The sequence below is a fragment of the Microcebus murinus genome, chromosome 7, assembly GCF_040939455.1.
Source record: "Microcebus murinus isolate Inina chromosome 7, M.murinus_Inina_mat1.0, whole genome shotgun sequence".
NCBI classification, from domain to species: domain Eukaryota; kingdom Metazoa; phylum Chordata; class Mammalia; order Primates; family Cheirogaleidae; genus Microcebus; species Microcebus murinus.
This window is the reverse complement of record NC_134110.1, coordinates 11,809,293-11,830,245: the sequence shown is the minus strand read 5'-3', so window position 1 is coordinate 11,830,245 and position 20,953 is coordinate 11,809,293. Positions and strand designations below refer to the sequence as shown.

General features: G+C 37.5%; 1 protein-coding gene across 4 annotated transcripts in view; it reads right to left on the bottom strand.

Annotated features, from left to right (window-relative positions):
• The window catches only part of MCTP2 (multiple C2 and transmembrane domain containing 2), a 233,004-nt gene that overhangs the window by 59,433 nt on the left and 152,618 nt on the right, over nt 1-20,953 (bottom strand). For all 4 annotated transcript variants that reach the window (XM_076004796.1, XM_076004797.1, XM_076004798.1 and 1 more), the window contains 2 exons: nt 19,773-19,847; nt 17,758-17,877 (listed from right to left, as the gene is read on the bottom strand). In XM_076004796.1, the coding sequence (XP_075860911.1) occupies nt 17,758-17,877; nt 19,773-19,847 (195 nt within the window). The remainder of the gene's footprint in view (nt 1-17,757; nt 17,878-19,772; nt 19,848-20,953) is intronic.

The window sequence follows — 20,953 nt, the reverse complement described above, 5'->3', positions numbered from 1 at the left end:
TGGGCCAAAGAATGGATGTTGTGTTAGCAGGCACAAAACACTAATCTCTATGTACATTTCTATCAGAGCTCTTGGGTGATTAGATGCATCGTCAATGAGCAGTAATATTATGACAGAAATCTTTTTCTGAGTAGTGGGTCTCAACAGTGAGCTTAAAATGTTCAGCAAACCATGATGGAAACAGATGTGCTGTCATGCAGGCGTTGTTGTTCCATGTATAAAGTACACGCAGAGTAGATTTAGTATAATTCTTAAAGGCCCAAGGATTTTTGAAATGGCAAAAGAGCACCGGCCTCAATTTAAAGTGCCCAGCTCATCGGCTCCTAACGAGAGAATCAGCACATCCTTTGAAGCTTTGAAACCAGGCACTGACTTCTTTCTAGTTATGAAAGTCTTGGATGGCATCTTTAAGTAAAATATTGTTTCATCTACATTGAAAATCTGTTGTTGAGTGTATTTACCTTCATCAGTTACCTTAGCTACATCTGGATAACTTGCTGCTTCAGTTTGGACTTTTATATTATAGAGATGGCTTCCTTTCCTTAAACCCTATGAACTCACCTCTACTAGCTTCAAATTTTTCTTTTGCAGCTTCCTCACTTCTATTAGCCTTCATGGAATTGAAAAAAGTTAGGCTTTGGGTTAATGGAATGGCATGGTTGTTTTAATCTTCTCTCCAGACCACTAAAACTTTTTCCACGTCAGTAATAAAGCTGCTTTGCTTTCTTATCATTTGTATGATCACTGGAATAGCACTTTTAACTTCCTTCAAGAACTTTTCCTTTGCATTTACAACTTGGCTAACTGGTGCAAGAAGCCTACCTTTTTGGCTTATCTCAGTTTTCACCATGCCTTCCTCACTAAACTTAATCATTTCATCTTTTGATGTAAAGTGAGAGACATAGGACTCTTCCTTTCATTTGAACACTCAGAGGTCACTGTAAAGTTTATTTGCCTTATTTCAATATTGTTGTGTCTCAGGGAATAGGGAAGCTTGAAGAAGAAAGATAGGGGAATGGCTAGTTGGTAAAGCAGTCAGAACACACCACATCAAGTTCGCTGGCTTGTATGGATATGGTTCATGGCACCCCAAAATAGTTATTTAATACAATGGTAACATTGAAAATCACTGGTCATAGACACCATAATAGATGTAAGGACAAAGCGAAAGTTTTAAATATTGTAAGAATTACCAAAATATGACTCAGAGACATGAAGGGAGCACATACTTTCATACTTTTATGAAAAATGGTACCCATAGCCTTGTTTGACACAGAGTTGCCACAAATTTTCACCTTGAAAAAAAAAAAAAAACACTTATCTACAAAGTGCAATAAAGCAAAGCCTGGATAAAACAAGGTATGGCTGTATAGTGTAAAAGGGGTGAACACATCTAGGGAAATTATGAAAGCAATTTAGACTAGCCAGAAAACCAATTCTACACCTTTGGAAGGAATCAGCAGGTGTTGGAGGCGGCTTGTTCTACCTGGTCCAGTGCCACCTAGGAGGAAATAAGGGAAAACAGAACCAATCATGGAAGCAAAGCCTTGGCACACCTCAGTTTGGAGAGGGTTCAGAATCGAAATGCCCTTTCCTTAACATGAACTCTTCTCCTCGGCCCTCTAGTAAAACCTTCATATGTCTTCCTGTGCCTCCACATCATGCTCCAGTTGCCAATATACATAAAATTTACTGAATCAATATTCATCAACCATTTGTTTTCCTGAGATCCATGAGCATTGAAATATATCATTTCTGGTGTTTATGTGGTATTGGCTTTGACTACATCTACATGACATAGAATGACTCGGTCAGTTCATTAATAGAACATCAAACTTGACGTCTTATCTCTTAGAGACAAAATTCCATCCACTAATACTAGTTTTGTGTGGGAACAAACACAACTGATAGTTTATTCCCAGTGCTTTTGTGAACAGACATCTGCATTATATGTTTCTCACTTTTATTATCCTCTATGACTGTGTAAATAAACAATGCTTCTCATTTTCAAACTGGCAATTTCACAATAACACTGCTGAATATTCCTATGAAGAACATGGCAAATGCCATTCTGATTTTAGAGGCATTCTATATATAAAAATCCACATAATCTTAATATTAAATGTAAATTGGAAGCTTTTAGATGGTAATCTAAATCTACTCCATAGACATGGAGTTTTTGTTGACTTTTATTTTCCCCTTTGGAATGTGTTAATGGATTTTTTTAAACAGAAAAAAGCTTCTAACCTATATTATACATTCATTTCTTATTAGTTTTTCCCTCTTTTAAACGTGAAACATTTATTAAAATCTCATCATTTTAATGTTTGCATCATGCTACTGGCCACCCTATCTACCCATACTTTACATTTCTTGATGATTTTACATAGATGGAAAAAAAGTCAAACAATCACCTATGGCTCAATAAAAATCCTCACACCACTCATAAAGGCAGAACAACTAGTTTAAAAGTAGAAAAGCTCTAAACTAAATGAAAGAAAAAAAGCATCTACTGTGTTGCACTATTGGCTTTTTCCCCCTAGAATGATCATAATTTCACGTCTAGAATCAGACAATAAATTTCTCATTATGCGTTTTTGCAGAAGCTGGTAATTGAGCAGTTGAAAGTCTGATTTTGGTAAATACATCTTTCAAAGCCATCAGCAAATTCTCTGCTCTGATTAAAGGAAGGAAGGAAAAATCTTCCCACATTTATTTATTCCCCATAAAGCTGGGTATCTAAAGAGGTCAAGGAAAAAAAATTCCATTAAATGTACCGATAAGTGTCTAACTCATTTCAGAAGCATAATTTTTGGCACCAGGGGACCCTCGGTGGTAGAAGTCGAATGGGGCTCTAATTGTCCTCTAAGTGGACAAAGCATTCTCTAAAAGTGTTCTCTGACTTTGGTCACATGAATAACAGGGTACAATTGTGCCTAAAAGCTTAAACTTAACACGACTTACTCCTTCACGTTCATAGAAAGATTAGATCAGAATGAACACAGAAAAAATGCTCTGGGTAATAAAGCAAGTATATCTAATTAGCATTAGCGCAGTGATAGAGTAAAGTAGTTCACTGTATTAAGTTACTCCACTTGCAGCTTTATTTCTGGCACTAAAAGAAGCAGGCTTGCAGTAAGTTCACATTAAGCCTGCAATAGCTCTGTACATATTCAATGTGCTTAAAACAGACTAAGGTGCCTTAATTCCGGAACCCTCCAATAGTGATTAGTGAGTGATGCTATTTATAGCAAAGTATAATTCCTTTAGGAATCATATCAAGAATGTCTTGGATGGTCTCCCATAACTCGGATAGACTACCTATTTGCTTAATTGAAAAGCAAAATTGTGCTTGTATCAGAGCCACACATACTTGCCACTAAAACAAAAATGATGCCAAGACTTAGATCTTCCTTTCTCTTAGAAATGCTTTTAGGAGTCTTGAATTTATTCTGATCAGGAGTCCAAGAAGCATTCTTACAATGCTGAGACATCACTATAAATCGGAAATAAATCCAAAATATGGTTTTAAAGTATGTGCAGGCACACACACATTCATTCAAACACTCTTCTGCTCACTGAAATAAAAGTTCAAATCAAACCCGCCAACTACAGATTCAATTTGTGGCCTATTATGTTCAAAATCTGTTGCATCATGTAAATAAATGTGCTAAAAAAAAAAAAAACTACTGAAACAACAATGATCCCATTTAAAGATGCTTTAGAATTTTAATGTCTTTAATATCAGACAATAAAAAGATTGATGGCATGAATAGAAAATAAAGTCTTCTTCTGCTATTTTAGGACCCTATCCTTTTAAGCACACAATGAAAATATTTTAAAAGGCCCTTTAAAAACCAAGAGGCAGATGTTCAGGTAAAATCAAAGCCAGGAGATTGTTTATTTTAATAAAGCTATTATATGTGCAGCCCCAAATTAGGAGTGGCACCGAGGCCAGGATATGTCTAAACCATCACCACCTGTTTGCCCTGAAAAATCAATTAAAGTCACACTTTCATAGCAGTCCTCTTCTTAACAATAAAACTTAGCTTCATCGTGAGACTTGAGGCACTTGGAGGGAATGTACTTGAAACCTAAATCCTTAGTCTCACGTTACTTATAAACTAACTACAGTAAAAGCAGCCTTCTGGGGCAGTGGGAGAAATGGGAGGGAGAAGGAGTTGAAAAAGAAGAGGAAGAGGAGAGGAGAGATTGAGAGATTTCCATTTCCATCAGTTTCATACTGAGAATCATACCTCTTTTTGGTGAATTCCAATAATTTCTTCAAAGGCTTTATTTTTTTTTCCTTTTCTTTTCTTTTTTTTTTTTTTTTGTCCCTCAGAACAGAATTCTGAGTTACATTTTTCTGTGCAATAGAAGAGATCCAACTTTGCAAGTTGAAAGCAAGGGCACTAAAGCCATCGCAAGTGTTTTAGTAATTAAACGAATATGCATAATGAACCATATGCCCAAAGGGCCTGTTCTTCATGTGGGCCAGATTTTTGTTTGAATTTTTAATTTTTATATACAGATGAAACATTCGGTGTAATCTACCAACAGTGTGAGATAACATGCAATAAGAGAAAGTGCGAGGGACGGTCCTCGCAGAAGCAGGAGCAAGAGATACTAGAGGAATGCTCTTCTGAAGATTTTGATTCAAATGTGTTTTTTCCCCTGCAGCAATTGTTCTCGTCATCTGCTCAGAGTCTTCAAGAGACACACATAACGAATACACTGACAGCTTTATACAAGGATGAGTAAAATACAGTGCCGTCAGCCGAAAAGTGTGAAAATCCCGTGGGACAAACAAGGATTTCTTTAAAAAAAAAAATAGAAAAATCTTTCTCCACCCATCAGTCAGACTACCATCTCGCATTACAGGGAATCCTCCCAGGTCTCTTTTGGGAGCTACGTAAATATTATATTGCAGGCTCTAGGCCACATATATTAGCCATTTGAACTGATCTAAGAGGAATCCTTACCTCTCAATGACGCAATGGTGCACAGTGGGTAGAAAATGCTCAGGGTGGAATGCAAGACTGCCCTCCCCACTCTTACCTACAGCAACACCGACTGTGAACTGAAGGAGTTCATTATGCTCTAAACACATAGCACCCCAATAAGTGCCACAGCAGAAGAACTGGCAAAGCCTTCCTTTAAGCTTTTCAGCATCATTTAGAATACACTGAGTTATAATCAAAGCAACTTAAGGGATACAGAGTTTGATAAAAATTGCTCTATCAGCTCCCAGATACACAAGATTGAGGAAGCATTCCCCAATGCAGAGAGGAGACCTTTTTTAAAAAATATGTTCGTGTATCATTTGAAATTTACAGCAATTTTCTAGACAACGTTATCAGGTACTAAGTATGGGTTGCTCTTGTACACGTCTAATTCAGGGTAAACATTTCAGATTGAGGGTGTGTGTGTGTTGGTGCAGGTGACAGAGATGAATTTGTCAAGTTCCCTCTTCTCCACAGGTTTAGCTGAAATAACCTAAATGCATAATGGCTGCACTGGGTGTTAGGGCACTAACATTATGAATACAAATCTGATCAAAAGTCAAAGTGAACCCTGGGACCCTTTTCAGCCCCCCTTTTGAACACAGAGATGCTGTCGTTTTCACAATGTAAACACCAGAAATGGAATGCAGAGCATTTAAAGAGCAAGGAAAGAGGAGCTGTAAATAACATCTCTCATTGCTTTCACTCCTAATTCAGAGTTTACGCCTTTGACACTGGCTAGGTTACTTGATCTAGTGGTCTCAGTGGAAAGACAGATAAACTTCAACTGCAGGCAGAAGACAAAAATTGACAAGGAGTGTCACCTTTCCTGACTGTTTAAATCCTTTAAGGAAGTGTCTGAGCAATTAGAGAGGGAGTGTAATCTTTGCAGAGTGCATTAACACTCTCCGACCTCCCAGACAATAGATCAGACCTCAGACACATAATGCTTCCCTAAGGCTTTTTAGCCAGTGTATTTGATCTCTTAGTCACTCCTGTGTGACTATAGGTATCATCCACGTAGAAGGCATTATTCATGAGCACCACTGTCCACTAGCTCTGAGGCTCGACTGCAATCAAGCAAAAAGCAGCAAAGACATCATAATCCTCGGCAGTATTTCCTGTATCTTTAAGATGGGGGTGGGGGTAAGTCCAGATCTCTGAAAAATACTCTTTTGCATTTTCTTTAGGAAAAAAAAGCTACAAAGTGTGTTTTGTAAAAGTGAATTAGTTACATTAATATTCATAGGTCATCTGACAATCATGGGCCTGGATGTGGGTCTATCCCCCAAACATGCCATGCCTTTTGTCTATAAATAAACTTCATAATAGATTCATTGAGAAAAACACCATGTGTGATAAACAAGGCTGTAATATGCAAAAGAAAGCAAAGGGGGAAATCAAATAAAATCTCTGCACTGTAAGCTTTTAAATCTTCATCTATCCTGCAGGTTACTCGGCAGGGCACACTAGTCAGGCAATAACCTATTTCCTGATGAACACATCCTGTTCCAACTGCTAATCTCACAGTGGAAGCTTAGCTTTTACCATTTATTATAAACATTTTCAAGAACTGCTTACCACGATATATTTTTTAATGGATTAGATTTTGGTCAGATGCTAACAGAGCAGAGAACTGAATATACTTTATATGAAGGCTTCAAAATAGGTTTTCAGAGTGTCTGACTTGCCTTCCTCTCTACTCCCTCATGAGTAATTGGAAGAACAATTGAAACAGAATATAAGGCCAGAGTTTTTTCTTTCTTTCTTTGCCTTCCTCTATTATTATAAGAAATCTTGGATGGAAGGACATGGCACATAAGGCCTATTGGTTATAAGACTTTGTAAAATGTTCAGAAGAAAGACAAAGACTGAAATTCATATAATTTGCTCAAGACTATCATAATTGACTGTTAACATCTAAAGCCTAAAGCATTTAAAACCAAAATAATTACATTTTCTTAGATTCAAGGCAGTCCCCCCTTGAAAATGTGCACTGCAAAGGTTTTTAAATTGAGACTACAAGAGAAGAGTCGAAAATTAGCTTTATGGTAAGCAAATCACTTTAGAGTTAGCATTTTCAAACTCAAAAATGATGGCAAATGAATATATGTATTCACGAAAAGCAATTTAAAAACTGTTGGACCTTAACTAGCAGGAAAAAAAGAACTCCTATCTACTGAATGCTTTAACTTTTCTTTGACAATCCTTAATGTCCAAAATAAAATGACTAAAAGATCTGAAAAAAGTTATCGTATCCACTACATATTTTCTAATGTTTTAAAAGAAATTGTTTATGTTGTGTTTTTATCCTGGGTAAAATAGCTTTTGAGAAATTTGTGACCCTATTAATATTAATCTTAAACAACTAGCTAAGAAAGGAAATGACCTCTGGAAGCAAATGGATATTCGACATTATAATTTGAAGGTATGTCTGTGGGTACAAGCATACACACACACACATACACACACACACACACACAATGCCTAAGCAAACTTACACCCAATGATAAAGAACTTCACACAAGTTAAACCTAGCCAATGACACAAGCATCAGATTTTAGTTGCAGGTTAAGACAAGTAAAAGTAATAGGCAAAAAAAATAAAGGCTTGAAATGGTTATTTGCCTGATGAAATCTCTACCAACTCAGCAAGAATCTGGATCTTATCCTTCTGCATAAGATGAACATGCTACAGAATACCACAGAAAATTATTACAAAAATAGAACAGAAAATTATATTAATATAACATGAAAATCTAAAATTTTGTTTACTAACATAATGATTTCTGCTTGTAGATGATTGTATCAAATTAAAAATAAATTGCTGAAATTAAAATCCTTAAGAATTACCCCACAGAATTTACCTTGGGATTTTATCATTTGTGAGTTTCTATCGCCACCTGCAGGGCTATCTTTAAGTAACCTTAAATAATTGTCAAGCTATTTGCTGTTCTTTCTCCTTTATTCTCTTTTTTCTCTCCCCTACCCGTTTTTGAGAAAATTTCCAAGAAATCAATTATTTTTTCTTTTGAAAACACATAGATTACTATAAGTTTAAAATCACCAATGAAAATAAAAATTAAATTCACCTACAGAGATGCAGTTAATTTGGCCATAGGCAGCTTTTTTTTTTTTAAAAAAACCAGCTAAACACACAATGCATGTTCCTATTGTACAAAATAGAATTCAGCATGGAGGTAGCATATAGAAGTTTCCTTACAACAAAAATGAGGACCTCAGTGATTTCCAAGAAAACTAGCTCTTGCTGTGGGATAGTTTATAAAATGTTTATAATTGCATGTAACTGACTTAATCCAGAACAGAAGAAATGTTATTAGCAAATGCATACTTAGCATTCTATTACTTCTTAAATAGAAGACAAATGTAAGACAATACTTCACAAAAAGTGTTATTTTAACTCAATAAAGGTAGAACAACTTTTGATTGCAGAAAGCAAACTTAAAACACCTCCAAAACTCAGAAACACAGGTTATCTTCACAGCCGTCCTTGTTGTCACTGTTATTATGTTCATTATCAGTATCATTATTGCCACAATATCTTGATGAGGAAATCCATCTATTAGAGAAGGGCCAGCCAAGTGCACATGAAGTAACAATGCAGATTTATGTACCTCCTGGCATATTAACCCACTGACTTATAAAATATTTTCCAAATCTAGGACTTATGGGAAAAATGTAATTTTTTTTAAAAAAATAACAATCTATGGATACTGTGTATATGCAGTTCATCCTTATGAACTAAAACCATAATTGCAAAGTTTAAGACTGTAAAAGTCACACGTTGTAAAAATGATGTAGGGCTGAGAATCCGCTGTTCTAACAAGCTTTGAGGCCTTGGGAAAATCGCTCTACTGAAGCCCTGAGTTTCTTCCCCTCTGGATAAAAGTGAAAGCCCCTTCAACGTAAACATGCTAAGGCTCCTTCTTTTCTACATTAAAATAACAGCCTTGAGGTCTTGTTTAACATCAATAGAGCCAAGAAATTGTATTTCTATTTTTTTTCCCCTTCAGCAAAATGAAGCATCCCTAACAATGAGTTGAAACAGAAACTTTAAAGAACTTGGGAAGAAATAGAAAAAGTCATTTTTTGAGGCCAAAAGAAAAATATGGATTTGGGTTACAAGAGAATCCCAGGGAGACTAAAAGAGTCAGTAAACACTGAACAAGAACATGGCTTAGAGGATTACATATTGAACCTGATTTTTATTTAATTGTCTTCGTACCTTTTTCTGTTGCTGTTGTTTTTTGGTATAAGTGAGACATAGAATCTCAGGCCAATGAAAATCTTCCCCCCAAATAACATCTGTTATTTTAAAAGCCAAGGATACAGCCCTAAGATAGGGGGAGAGGTAAGAAAACATACCTTTCTAAATCATAAATCACATGGCAAAAGTACAATGTGCTATCGTAAACCCTAACCAGACCACAAAGAAGGTTTCTCTCCATAAACATCAGATCAGGCAGCTGGAATGATTACTGAGCTCTCTAGTAACTGTCACCTGTGGTGGGTCTAATTACAGGCTACCCCGCAAGCACGCCCACCTCACACAGCCATGAAAGGGCTCTCGCCTGCCAAGCCCAGCCAGACAATGGAGAGCACACGCCACCTGATGTGGAGACCCAAAAGATCAGCCAGAGAGACTAATAAAAATGACAGCTTAGAAACAAATGACAAAGCTCAGACTGCAAAAAAAAAAAAAAAAAAGGCAATATCAAATTAGCCAGAAATATAAGCACCAAGCATCGTTCTTCAACAGGTCAAAGCCTACACAGGGAACTGGTTATAACTGTTTTCACACACACCAGGTTTCTCCATTTCTAAAAATTCTTTTCCATTTTTGCATCACACAAAATGTTTGCACATCCAGGTGTCACATATAGAAACAAATGGAAAGAGAAAATGCCACTCTGTTTGGTAAAAAATCAAAAATAAAATACTCCCAGATTCAGGGGCTGTTGATGACAGTGAGAGAGTTACTAGTTCCCTTCCTCCTCCCCTAGTCCTCCTCCTGCTGGCTGCAGTTTGACCATTTTGCTACTAATTAGCACCACCCCAGGATGGGCAGTGCCAAGAAAAACCCAGGAAAATGCATATCAGATAAGACTCTGATGAAGTTGTCAGGTTATCTCTGGATTTTATCCATGATGGGGACACAGATTGTTACAATCAGGAGAGGAGTAGGAATAGAAATAAAGCAATGTCTGGTAACAGATGGTTTGCACTTGTTCTAGCACTCTTCCAAGAAGCATTGATTAGATGCCTGCTGCGTACCCAACATTATCCTAAGCAGTAAGAATATACACAAAGACTGGCCTTTGCCTTTCTGCTGTTTGCATAATACTAAATGACCCTTCAGCCAGGTAGCTGTGTTACACCACATAATTCTTTAACAGATGACATTAACCTGAAGTATTAGGTCACTAAAATGAAATCCCTTCCATTTCAGATATGAAGAACTTAATTTACTAGGTCAAGAATGAAGAGGCCCATTACCGACTTGAAGGTAGAACTCCAGGCTTTGGCACTGTGTAGTTTCGCCAACACTAAGGAGCCCTGGAAGTGGTTGACTCTTGGACATTAACCACAGCACATAATACCAAGGTTTGCATGATGGAGGGTAGTAGTGCAAGGAATTTGGGGGAAGGAAGGGAGCAAAGGAGGTGAGGAGGGGTGCTGGGGAGAGGCATGGAGGAGGGGACAGATTGGGAGAGGAGGAGGAAAAGAGAGAGGGAAGGAGGAAAAGAGAGAGGGAAGGAGAAAAAGAAGGGAGAGAGGAAAATAGGGAAGGGACACAGATGGACTGATGACTGCTTAGTACGAACATACCATCTTTGCATCTCAGTATGTAGCAGTATATTAGATACTCTGGGCCACGCATGGTTGCAGAAAGGGAAGGAGAGAGGAAGAGGGGCACACTAGGCGGTCAAGCATCCGCTGCATCTAGGAGCCACATGACTTCCACAGTCTTTTCTTTTTCTAAGATTTAAGACCCCAAAATCTGGATCACGTTCAAATTAACAGTGGGGTCTCTCTTAAGAGTAGTGTGAACTAGACTGAACTCATCAGAATCCACAAAAGACAAAGGCTTCTAAATAGAAAACTCAGAAAAGGCAGAGAATGTGTGCTTCCAAATGCACATCAGCAGAAAGCCCAGAGTGGTAGTGACCTAGGGTTCAAACCTAGGGGCTGAACCTGAAATTCAAAAAGTAGAGTTAACCCTTCCCTTGCCATCTAACAGCGTTGTGTGAACATGGCAATGTATGCTGCCACTCTGGAAGTAAAATAATAGAGAGCTAACATTTACTCGTTAAAATCAGGATGCTCCCAAATGTGATTTTAGTCATAGCATCTATGAGTCTGACTGGAAGCCCAACTCGATTATAAAGTTGAAAATAAAAACATGAAAATATGCTAAAATAGTTAATAGTCTTCTTTTAAATTTCAACAGATAATTTTTAATGCAATTACTGTAATTTTATTAAACAGCATAATTAGTTAATGCCTGAGAAGTTGTCAATAGAAGGTGCAATTATGTTGTAAAAATTATAATCACAATGTGCAATGATGGATTGTTCCTATGGGGAAAAAAAATGCTGGGAAAAAAAAAACTTTAAAGTACTTTGAAAGTATATTAAGTAGTCCTCCATGAAAAGGAAGATTTGGGAAATTATCTCATAAATGTTAAAACAAATAATAAAATGCGAAATATTTTAAGCATTTAATATAGGTATACATTTTGCATATGTGTGTATATATGTATGTGGACGTGTGTGTATACACACACATGTAAGATGTTTAAAAAATCCTCTTCATATAAAATTATTATAACTGTGGAATTTCTTTTTCAGCTTTATACAAATACTTTCAATCTTTGAGCACCAACTGCACAAACACCTACCAAACGGGCAGTGACGTCTGCTTTGCACATTCGATGATGACTTGTGTGGATGTGGAAACAACCGGTGAAAGAGTTTGATCAAATGCAAGTGTATCTATTTACAAAGAAATTGGTGCTAGAACTTAAAGAAAATATAAAAGTAAACCTTTTAGACACAGTTACTATAAGTATCTAGAACATCACAAAGACATTTTGACCAGCCTTATTTCAAGAACCCAATCTCAAAATAAAAGTGTAAGTGCATTTGTCATTTGTACCAAAGCAAAATGAATCTGAATGCTTTTTGGGGCACAGAGAAAGCATGGACAGAAGCAACCCCAAAGGCCTTGCATCCAGATTTTACTAAGCCACTTTCATAAAATGTTCAGCAGAGTAACTTTTCTTATCCCAAATGCATTCTGCTTCGTGTGTGTGTGCGCACACACACAAGTATGTGTGTTAGAAGAGTTGCCGCTATCTCTGCTGTTTGTTGTTTTTAAGTTCAATGTGAAATTGTTTCACATTTCTCAATATTCTAGAATCTCTAAAAGCTAAGAATTCTATATATGTTAAATATGGGATATCACTAAGCAAATTCAGAGCTGTATTTTTTAACCTTATTGGGGAAGAGGTTGATTGATGCTATAATTTTTGTATCATATTTCACGCCTGTCAACTATGAAGAATAAATTCTTCATTTTTCTGCACTCAAAAATTCAGGAAAAAAGTCACAGATGTTAAAACCATAGCTTTATGAAGATACCCATTGATATATGGTAGATTTAGATTACTTTTTAACATCAAACGTCCAAGTAAAAATTTAATAAAGCAAGGAATCCATCAATGCCCCACAGGCTGGCCTCCCTGGATACAATAGGTGTGTGCCTGAAAGATCGGCAGAAAAGCCAAAGCACATAAATGTAATTCTATTTTAAAAGCGTCAGGAGACCTTTGCTGTTTAAAATAACCTTCTGATGATGCCATCTGTCAAGTAAATGCTACTTCTCACATGGAAAAATGGATTTATATAATAATGTAACTTTAGGTCTTTTTATAGACAATATTGGGGCTTATAAAATATCAATACCTAATAACAAAACTAAATACCGATACACATGATTGGCTCTACGGTATAAATGGGACAATGGAAAATTATCTTCTGAGAACAAATTCATCTACATTATCATCAAATAATTTGTTTACACTGAGACACTGGGGATATGAAATAGAGCTCCCCCCACTAGAAATATGGGCCTATGTCTTTGAAAGCCATTAATGTTTTAAGATATTTTGAAGGACATATTAATGTAGTCACTCCTTTCTACCCCATCCTTTTTTTGAACAACTTGGAATTCTTAAAGAAAACCTGACAAGTACAGATTTCATCCATGACCTTTTCCCTTTAGTTGTTTTCAGCCTTTGATTTTTCTTCTCTCCTTGAAAACCCTACTACATTATCTAAGAGCATTCCCCAAAAATGGGGAAAAAATAACTCAGACTCCAATCTGGGGCTTGGTCTACAACAAGGCACCAGGGCTTTCCAGCTTATCCAGCTACATTCAGGAATGTCACATGTATGTAAGTCCCATAGTCTACCTGGGTTATTCCCAAGTGATGCTAAAGGCATTTCTACCTTTAGCTTCTGTAATTTTTACTCCATCATTTATAAATACAATGACTGGGCTACAGATTTTTTCCCACCCATATAAGGAAGGTTTCTTTCCCCAATGGAACAGGCTAAATTCTTATATAACATCTAAACACATATGTGAAATGATCTATAGGGTGGCTCTTAGAGTCATTATCTAAATGCAAGGACAGCAAGCACTACATCCTGGGCATTGACGGGAGGCAGTGTAGCCAAATGGTTAAGCCCATACGGTTTAAAGCCAGATGACCTGGGTTTAAATTTCACTTCTGCCTCATAAACACCTATGAGAGCTCTGTCTTTTGATCTTTGTAGGCTCATTTTTTTTCTCATATGTAAAAAGAAGATAGTAATCAGCACTTACATTGTCAGGTTGTTGTGTGAAAACTAAATGACTTAACATTTGTAAAATGCTTGGCATCTGCTTACATAGTAAGCACTGAAATAACATGAACTATTAATGTACACAGAGTCAATGTCTATGTGAGAATGACCAAGTACATGTGTATAAAATACCATGTGTATTTCCAAATCTTTTCATAGGAAATATACAGATGTACCTACTTCAATATTTTAGTTATATTTGCCCTCAGTCAATAAGTTGACATCTTATATTAATCTTTCAACTGGAAAAGTCAAGAATGTGACTTTTTGAATGGGAAAAAAAAGAAAATAATATTTAATTTAGTACAAATAATAAAGCTTAGAAAAAGGCAACATGCCAAAATACTTAGAAAACTTAGGGGAAGGAGCAAGACTCAAAGACAGAAGGAGAAAGATTTTTGATATTCATTCTAACAAAAAAAATTGAGTATGTACAAAAATAATTTGGAATGGTTTGACCACCCTAAAAAAGCCTATATTTAATTTCTTACAATAACAATACATTCAACAGTATCCAACAATATTAACATAGCAGGTATCACTGAATTAAAGATATCTTTCTTCTCTTAGTGTTGGGAATACAACCACCCATGTGGGTAGAGAGGGCATGATTCTTATGGTGGAGGAAGTTGATGCTTGGACAGTTCAACAAGATGATGCTCTTATGTTTATCCATCTACTTCTGACTAGACACCACGTGGACCTAGATCTTAAGAGGCTCTTTTGCATTAACTGCTTTCAATGATATATGATTATGCTCATGCACACATACATAGGCATCCATGGAAAACATATGGTTTGTTTTCACAAAGTCTTATGATTAGCAGTCAGAATATACTAAACATGATTCTACAACATACATGTTTTATATCCTCTGGAAATTGAGACCAGAACATGAAGTTAATAGAATATTTTACATTTTCTCACGAAACAGAAGAAAAAAAAAATCCCTTCGTTCCTGCCCTTAGCTTGTGCTGTGAGCATCACTTTCTGTACCTCTGTGGAAAGACACGCCCCACTGAGGACTGGTTGAGCCCAGATGGTTCCTTTCACCCCTGTGCAGTGAACCCTCAAATATCGCTTCTCCTAATTTCAATTTGAGGAGAAGGGCCTTCAAATGCAGTCAGATCATCTGATAAATCCTTGGCTCCACACCTTGCTCAGACTACCGCCAAACTATTCTGCCCCGTAATGCCAAGGCGAGCAGTTGGAACATGAACAAAGTGTCACGATGATGAATAAAGACTCCAAGCAGCATTCTGTCCTCAACAGACCACAGGAGAACATCATTCCGTGTTAACCACCGCTGACAAATGTGGTACTCCGCAAGTGAAGAAAGGCAGAGGACATGGGCCTCACAGCCTCCCTACCTATCTCCATGGCCCGGGTTACCCAAAGATCCAACACTTTGCGAAAAGACTCAGGGACACAACAGTGCGGTCCTCTATAGATGGCTGACAAGTTTACAGGCAAGATCCATGAACACAAAATGTTTTCCAATAAATGAAGCCTTGGCTACCTACAGTCTTACTTAAAAAAAAACAAAAAAAACAGAAGAGGTAATTATTTTGTCCTAGAAAAGCATTTTCTTTATAGTCTCTTACTTTACTAGCAGAAATGGTTTTGGAATGACCATTACAATAATAGTAACAAAAACAGTTTTTAATAAAATTATACCTCATCAGCTTATGGAAGGGAACTATCCACCTTGCTATGTCTGTGGTATCTCTGAGATCCACCATGGCTGGTTAACTTATATATGATATAAGCTTTTGAAAGTAGAGTTTCAAATTAAAACTGAAAAATCTGTTCAAGTGAGCACTTTTCACTCCACTACCTTCAGGACAAACAAAACAGAGTTCATGTATACAGCATTTTTAATTGACTCTACATTTTTCCCCCGATGATGTCTAGTGGGAAATGTCCCCTATACACACATACAGGGGGGCCTTGTACAGTCGAATTAACCCAAGCATCCTTGCACAATCGCACTTTGGAAAACCGGCAAGACCACCACCACCTTGATCCTCCTTTCTGCTGGCCTCAGAGACCGGAGAGGACACAGTGGCAGCCTGCGCTCACCAGCCTGGCAGAGGACTCTTCTCCAAAGTGGCGCTCAGCTGGGAGGACACCCTCAGGGAACAGGCAGTGAGTGGAGAAGCAGCCCCACTGCCAAGGCTCCCTTCCCGTTGCGAAGTCCCCTCTATTAGACAACCTATTTCTATTCATTTGTTCTAATCTTTCTTCAGATCAGGCAGGCAGCCCATTAATCATTTCTGTCATCCCCGTACAGAATCCAGGGCAACAGATCTCTGTTTTTCTAAAAGCACAGTGCCAGAAACTAAACTCGAGAAAGAGGAAATCCTCTCCTCCTGGCAGCGGCTGGCTGGGGTGCTGACTGGAAGAAGCCACCAATTGTGTTCACTTTCCTCTTTTGCCCAGAATTGCATCTGAACATTCCATGGAAAGTTTTGAAAGGGAATTCAGGTGGGGAGTGGAGCTGGGGAGGCTGAAGAGGAGCCCAACACATGCAGCCACCAGCGGAGGAGAACATAAGAAAGGGAAGTGGATAAATAAATGCCAAGACAATGACAGATATGGATTAATAAAATCCTTCTCAATGTTTTTATTAAGGCCAAATGTTTTAGCAACTTCAGACAGCAGAAAAAAGTATATTAAGGGTCAAGCCTGCAGGCAGCATAGGTCCCCTATACTGAAGCAATGGAAAATGAAAAGAAACTAGACCAAACAAAACGCTCCCCCCACTGGCAAAGAGAAAGCCTCTTATGGCGCTGATATACTTGGTTGCATAAAAAAAGGTGGGCATGACCTTGAACTCATTGACGTCTTGGGTTTGGGGGCTTATATCTCATATGAGGCTAAACCTGTGGGCTAGGAGAGACCATTGAGGATATCCTAACAGAAAACATGAGACAGAACCATGTAAAATGCAAAAATCAGACTCACCAACGATCATGACCTATATTCACTCTCAGACCACTCACATACCTCATATTAGTCTCCATAGTGATTTTTGCACAGTACAGAAATTGTGTATGGTGTAATACCAACATACAAGGATTTGCGGTTAGCAGATTTGATTTCTTACCATGGCTGACATTGCCAATTTGATGAAGGACAAGTCCCATCACAAATGAGGGCGAATGCCCAGAGATGTACAGTAAGGTTGTTGTGCCAACTTTGAAGTCCTTCTAAGATTCCTGGACTCTTGGTGGTAGACTTACATGGTTTTAAGATCTCTTGCAGGTCTTTGATTCTGTGATTTTGTTATGCTCATAAACATGGGCCAATGTTATCAGAAAAAGAGTACATTTCATAAACAGGAGTGGTTTTGCTTTGTGGTGCTGAGTCAAATCATAATTATAGGGATGAGTATGTCTCAAGTGACTTGATACAAATAAGTGTTTTTAATATCAAAGTTCATGAATGATTAGTTTAATACATAATTTAGAGAAATTCTGTTATAATTTAGTCATGTGATTTTTCAGCTGCCATTTTTCAAAAATTACTGCCAGTCACTAGCACAGAGAGAGAGAGAAATATACACAATGCAGGGACTATACAAATGTGGCTATAGTAGCAACTAGAGAAACATAAAATATATAGAACATTGGCTATCTCGAATTTACCAAGAGACAGTATTTGGGTAATTTAAGAGATTTCCAAGGGTATATTTTTGAGACCTAAGTATGGTTTCAAAAAGACAACCTCTTATCATCACCTGTGCTATAATATATTTCAGAAAGATGAATGGATACCAATAAGCAGCAAATAATTTGAACATTAAAAAAGGAAGCTTACCACAAATGCTATTGCACTTCTTAATGTGGATTCCCACTGGAAGCAGCTTTTAAGGAACTGTATTGTATTCCATATTGCCATAGTGATTCTTTTCACTCGGTCTACATCTCTTGATAAGATCTGATTTTTAAAAAGTGAAAAACAGGAAACTAGATTTAAATGTTCCAAATATCCCCTTTAGATCAGATAGCCTAATCATTTAAATTATATTCTATAGAGCTTCCAATTTAAAAAAAAATAATAGAAAGGAAAAAACCTGATACCTTTAAAATTATTTTTAAAATGTTATCACCCATAGAGAAAAAGAAACTCCAATGCATTTTAGTACTTATTTGATAAAGAATAGCCTGTTTCAATAATGTTCAGCCCAAAATTGAGCTAGTGAAGGCTACAGCAGCCAGGTATTCTGTGTGGGAATTTATGTGTGTTTGAGAGAAAGAGAGAGAGAGAGAAAGGAGGAGAGGGAAGGATGGAGAGAAAGGGGGAGGGAGGGGGAAGGAATGTGTGTCTATATTGTATAGCTTGGAAATAAATGGATAGATTTACTGTAGAAACATACAAGTATTATAGTTTATGCAGTCCAGAAATCTATTCATAAAGCATAGTTTTGAGAAAGGAATCCAGTTCACCTTGGGAAAATTACCTAACTTACTCATATAAAATAGGGTAGATATTAGTTCCAAACTTACAAGTTATTGAGAGAATTAAAGGGCTTAGAAAAGTACCTGTTACATAGTAAGTGCTTTTAAGCATTTGTATCATAAGCAAATATGTCAACGTTATGAAAATTTGGGGACCTTAAGCTGTGAAAGGCACGTGGGGAAGGTTCTAGAACATCCCAGGATTTTAGCCCAACGTCCCCTGGTGGTATCAGAGCACCAAAGCCACCCCACACGGAGGTCGTGTTTTGCCACGGAAATGTCTTTTCTCCCGGTGGTAGGCAGATTCATTTCAATGTGTTTGCAAAGCGGCTACCCCACCTTCCTTAACTTAGGTTTTAACTTTCAAGTAAACAGAGCAAAAGGCAATAATAATAATAAAATAAGACATTTACTCAGATTACAGAAAATAAATATTACACTCAATGTTACGGCAGACCAAAACAAAACGTTTGGAAGCTCCCCCTCAGAAGGCTAAGTTTAAGGCCTTTCCCGTGTCTGCCCAGAAGTTCATGAGAAACAAAAGGATGATAAGATGCCTTTATATTTAACTACTTTATGTAATCAACAGCTGCTCACCCCAAAGGAAGTGTGGGAAGTAATAAACACTTTTAAAAGGGGACAGTTTGTTCTTTGTTACACAACTGAAGCGGGACAATAGGTACAGAGTGAAGTCCTGAACTGTGCCTGGGTATGACAGGGAGGGACACTGAAAAATAAATGTAAAGGTCATGGTAAAAAAAAAAAATGTGAAATTTTCCCTGCTGGGCCCTGATTTTCACTTTTTGTTGAACTGATGAGAAAGAAATTAAGGGCAACAGGCAGAAGAGGAGATAACTTCACTCAATGTGGGGTGAAATGCCAACACACCCCAAATTTAGGCGACAGGAAGGTGGAAGGAGTAGCCTGTCTCAAGAATGTTCAGCACAAAACTGGGCGAACCCGGAGGCCAGAAGTCTGTAAGATCTGATGGGTTAATTACGATAGTGACTGCACAGGTAGAACACCTCCCTGAAACCTTAGGGCGGAGCCTGAAAGAGCTGTGATTAAAAGAGGGTAGGTGAGACAGGGACAGGTCAATTCGGGATGACGTTTATGGAGTCGTGACGCTAGCAATCATTCATGGAATGATTCAGGAGAAAAGGGGCTGACACCTGCTTCATCCAATAGCCATGTTTTAAGTTTTCTCCGTTTTATGAAGCTGGCTGAAGTCCTTATTTTGGGAGAGCAGGGAACAAAGAAAACAAAGTGAAGAGATGGGGAGAGAAGGACAGAGAGGGAGAAAGAGAAGTAATGGCAACTATTTCATGTCTGGACGCTGAGTGCACCAACAAGCTGCTTACTGTACCCACCTACCTTTTTGGACAGCTTGCGGCTGTCTTCAACAAAGCGCTTTTCTCTGGGAGTAAAGGTCCTAATACTTGCTTTGACCTACAAAGACATCATCGTTAAAAAGGGCAGCATTCATACGAACTTCATTCTTGTTTTCCTCCTAATGACTGGGAAGAACGCGCAAGCCAGTATCTTCCTTCTCGACCTTGTGGCCTTTGGCAAGGAGCCAAGAAATGGCAGATACCCCTGTGCCCTGCACATGTTTCTGGGGATCTCATTTCATAAGAGTCCCTGGTGCAGATCAGACTGGATCCAGGAGAGTATTGTCTCCACTTTGCTAATTCCATGGAAGTATTTTAAACCATTGCAGAGATTGAGGTTCAGGAAGTTCTTTAACTTACATCTCTAAAAGATAAAACTTCCCTCTCACATCCTTTTCACTTAAGCTTTCACCAATAATACCTGGCATATGAATACCAAGTTCCAGCTTATAAAAACACTCTTTCCAAAGAGAATCCCATTTCCTTTCAAGGACCTGGAAAAATAAGTAGATGAGCCATTTTGCCCCATTGTACAGGGAAGCAACTATGGCTGGGTAAAATCTCAAAGAGTCAAATTCAAGTCCTTCTCCTCTATAGTAGATGGATAACTGAAAAATTACTTAACCAAAATATTTTCCTCTTTTCCCTTAAATTTAGGTTTTTACCTGTGGGCATAATCTATATACAAATGGTTGCCAGAAGAAATCAGGAGATGAGGGTGATCTGTTTTATAACATGCACATATGATTTCCTTGAAGGAAATGCGAAGGAGGAGGAACATCATGCCCTTATACTGGAGACTGTGCCCAGATTGCTAGCATTGCTGGAAATTTGAGAAAAAATGTGTGTGTGTGTGTGTGTGTGTGTACACACACATACAAATATATATGTAATTTATTATACATCATATATTAGAGTATTTATTACATATTATAAAGATATATATATAGATTAAATAGATAATTTTATATTTTATAGATTTTATATAATATATAGATTACAAAAAACGAATTTCCCCTTTATTTTTTCCTTGACATTTAAATTTATTGAGAATTAAACCTATCAATTCTGCTGACTCCAGAGAGTTAATACCAGTTGAAAGCTGGGATGTCCAGCACATTTTATGGCCGAGTTTTAAAACACTGATCCTTCCTTTCTCCAGAT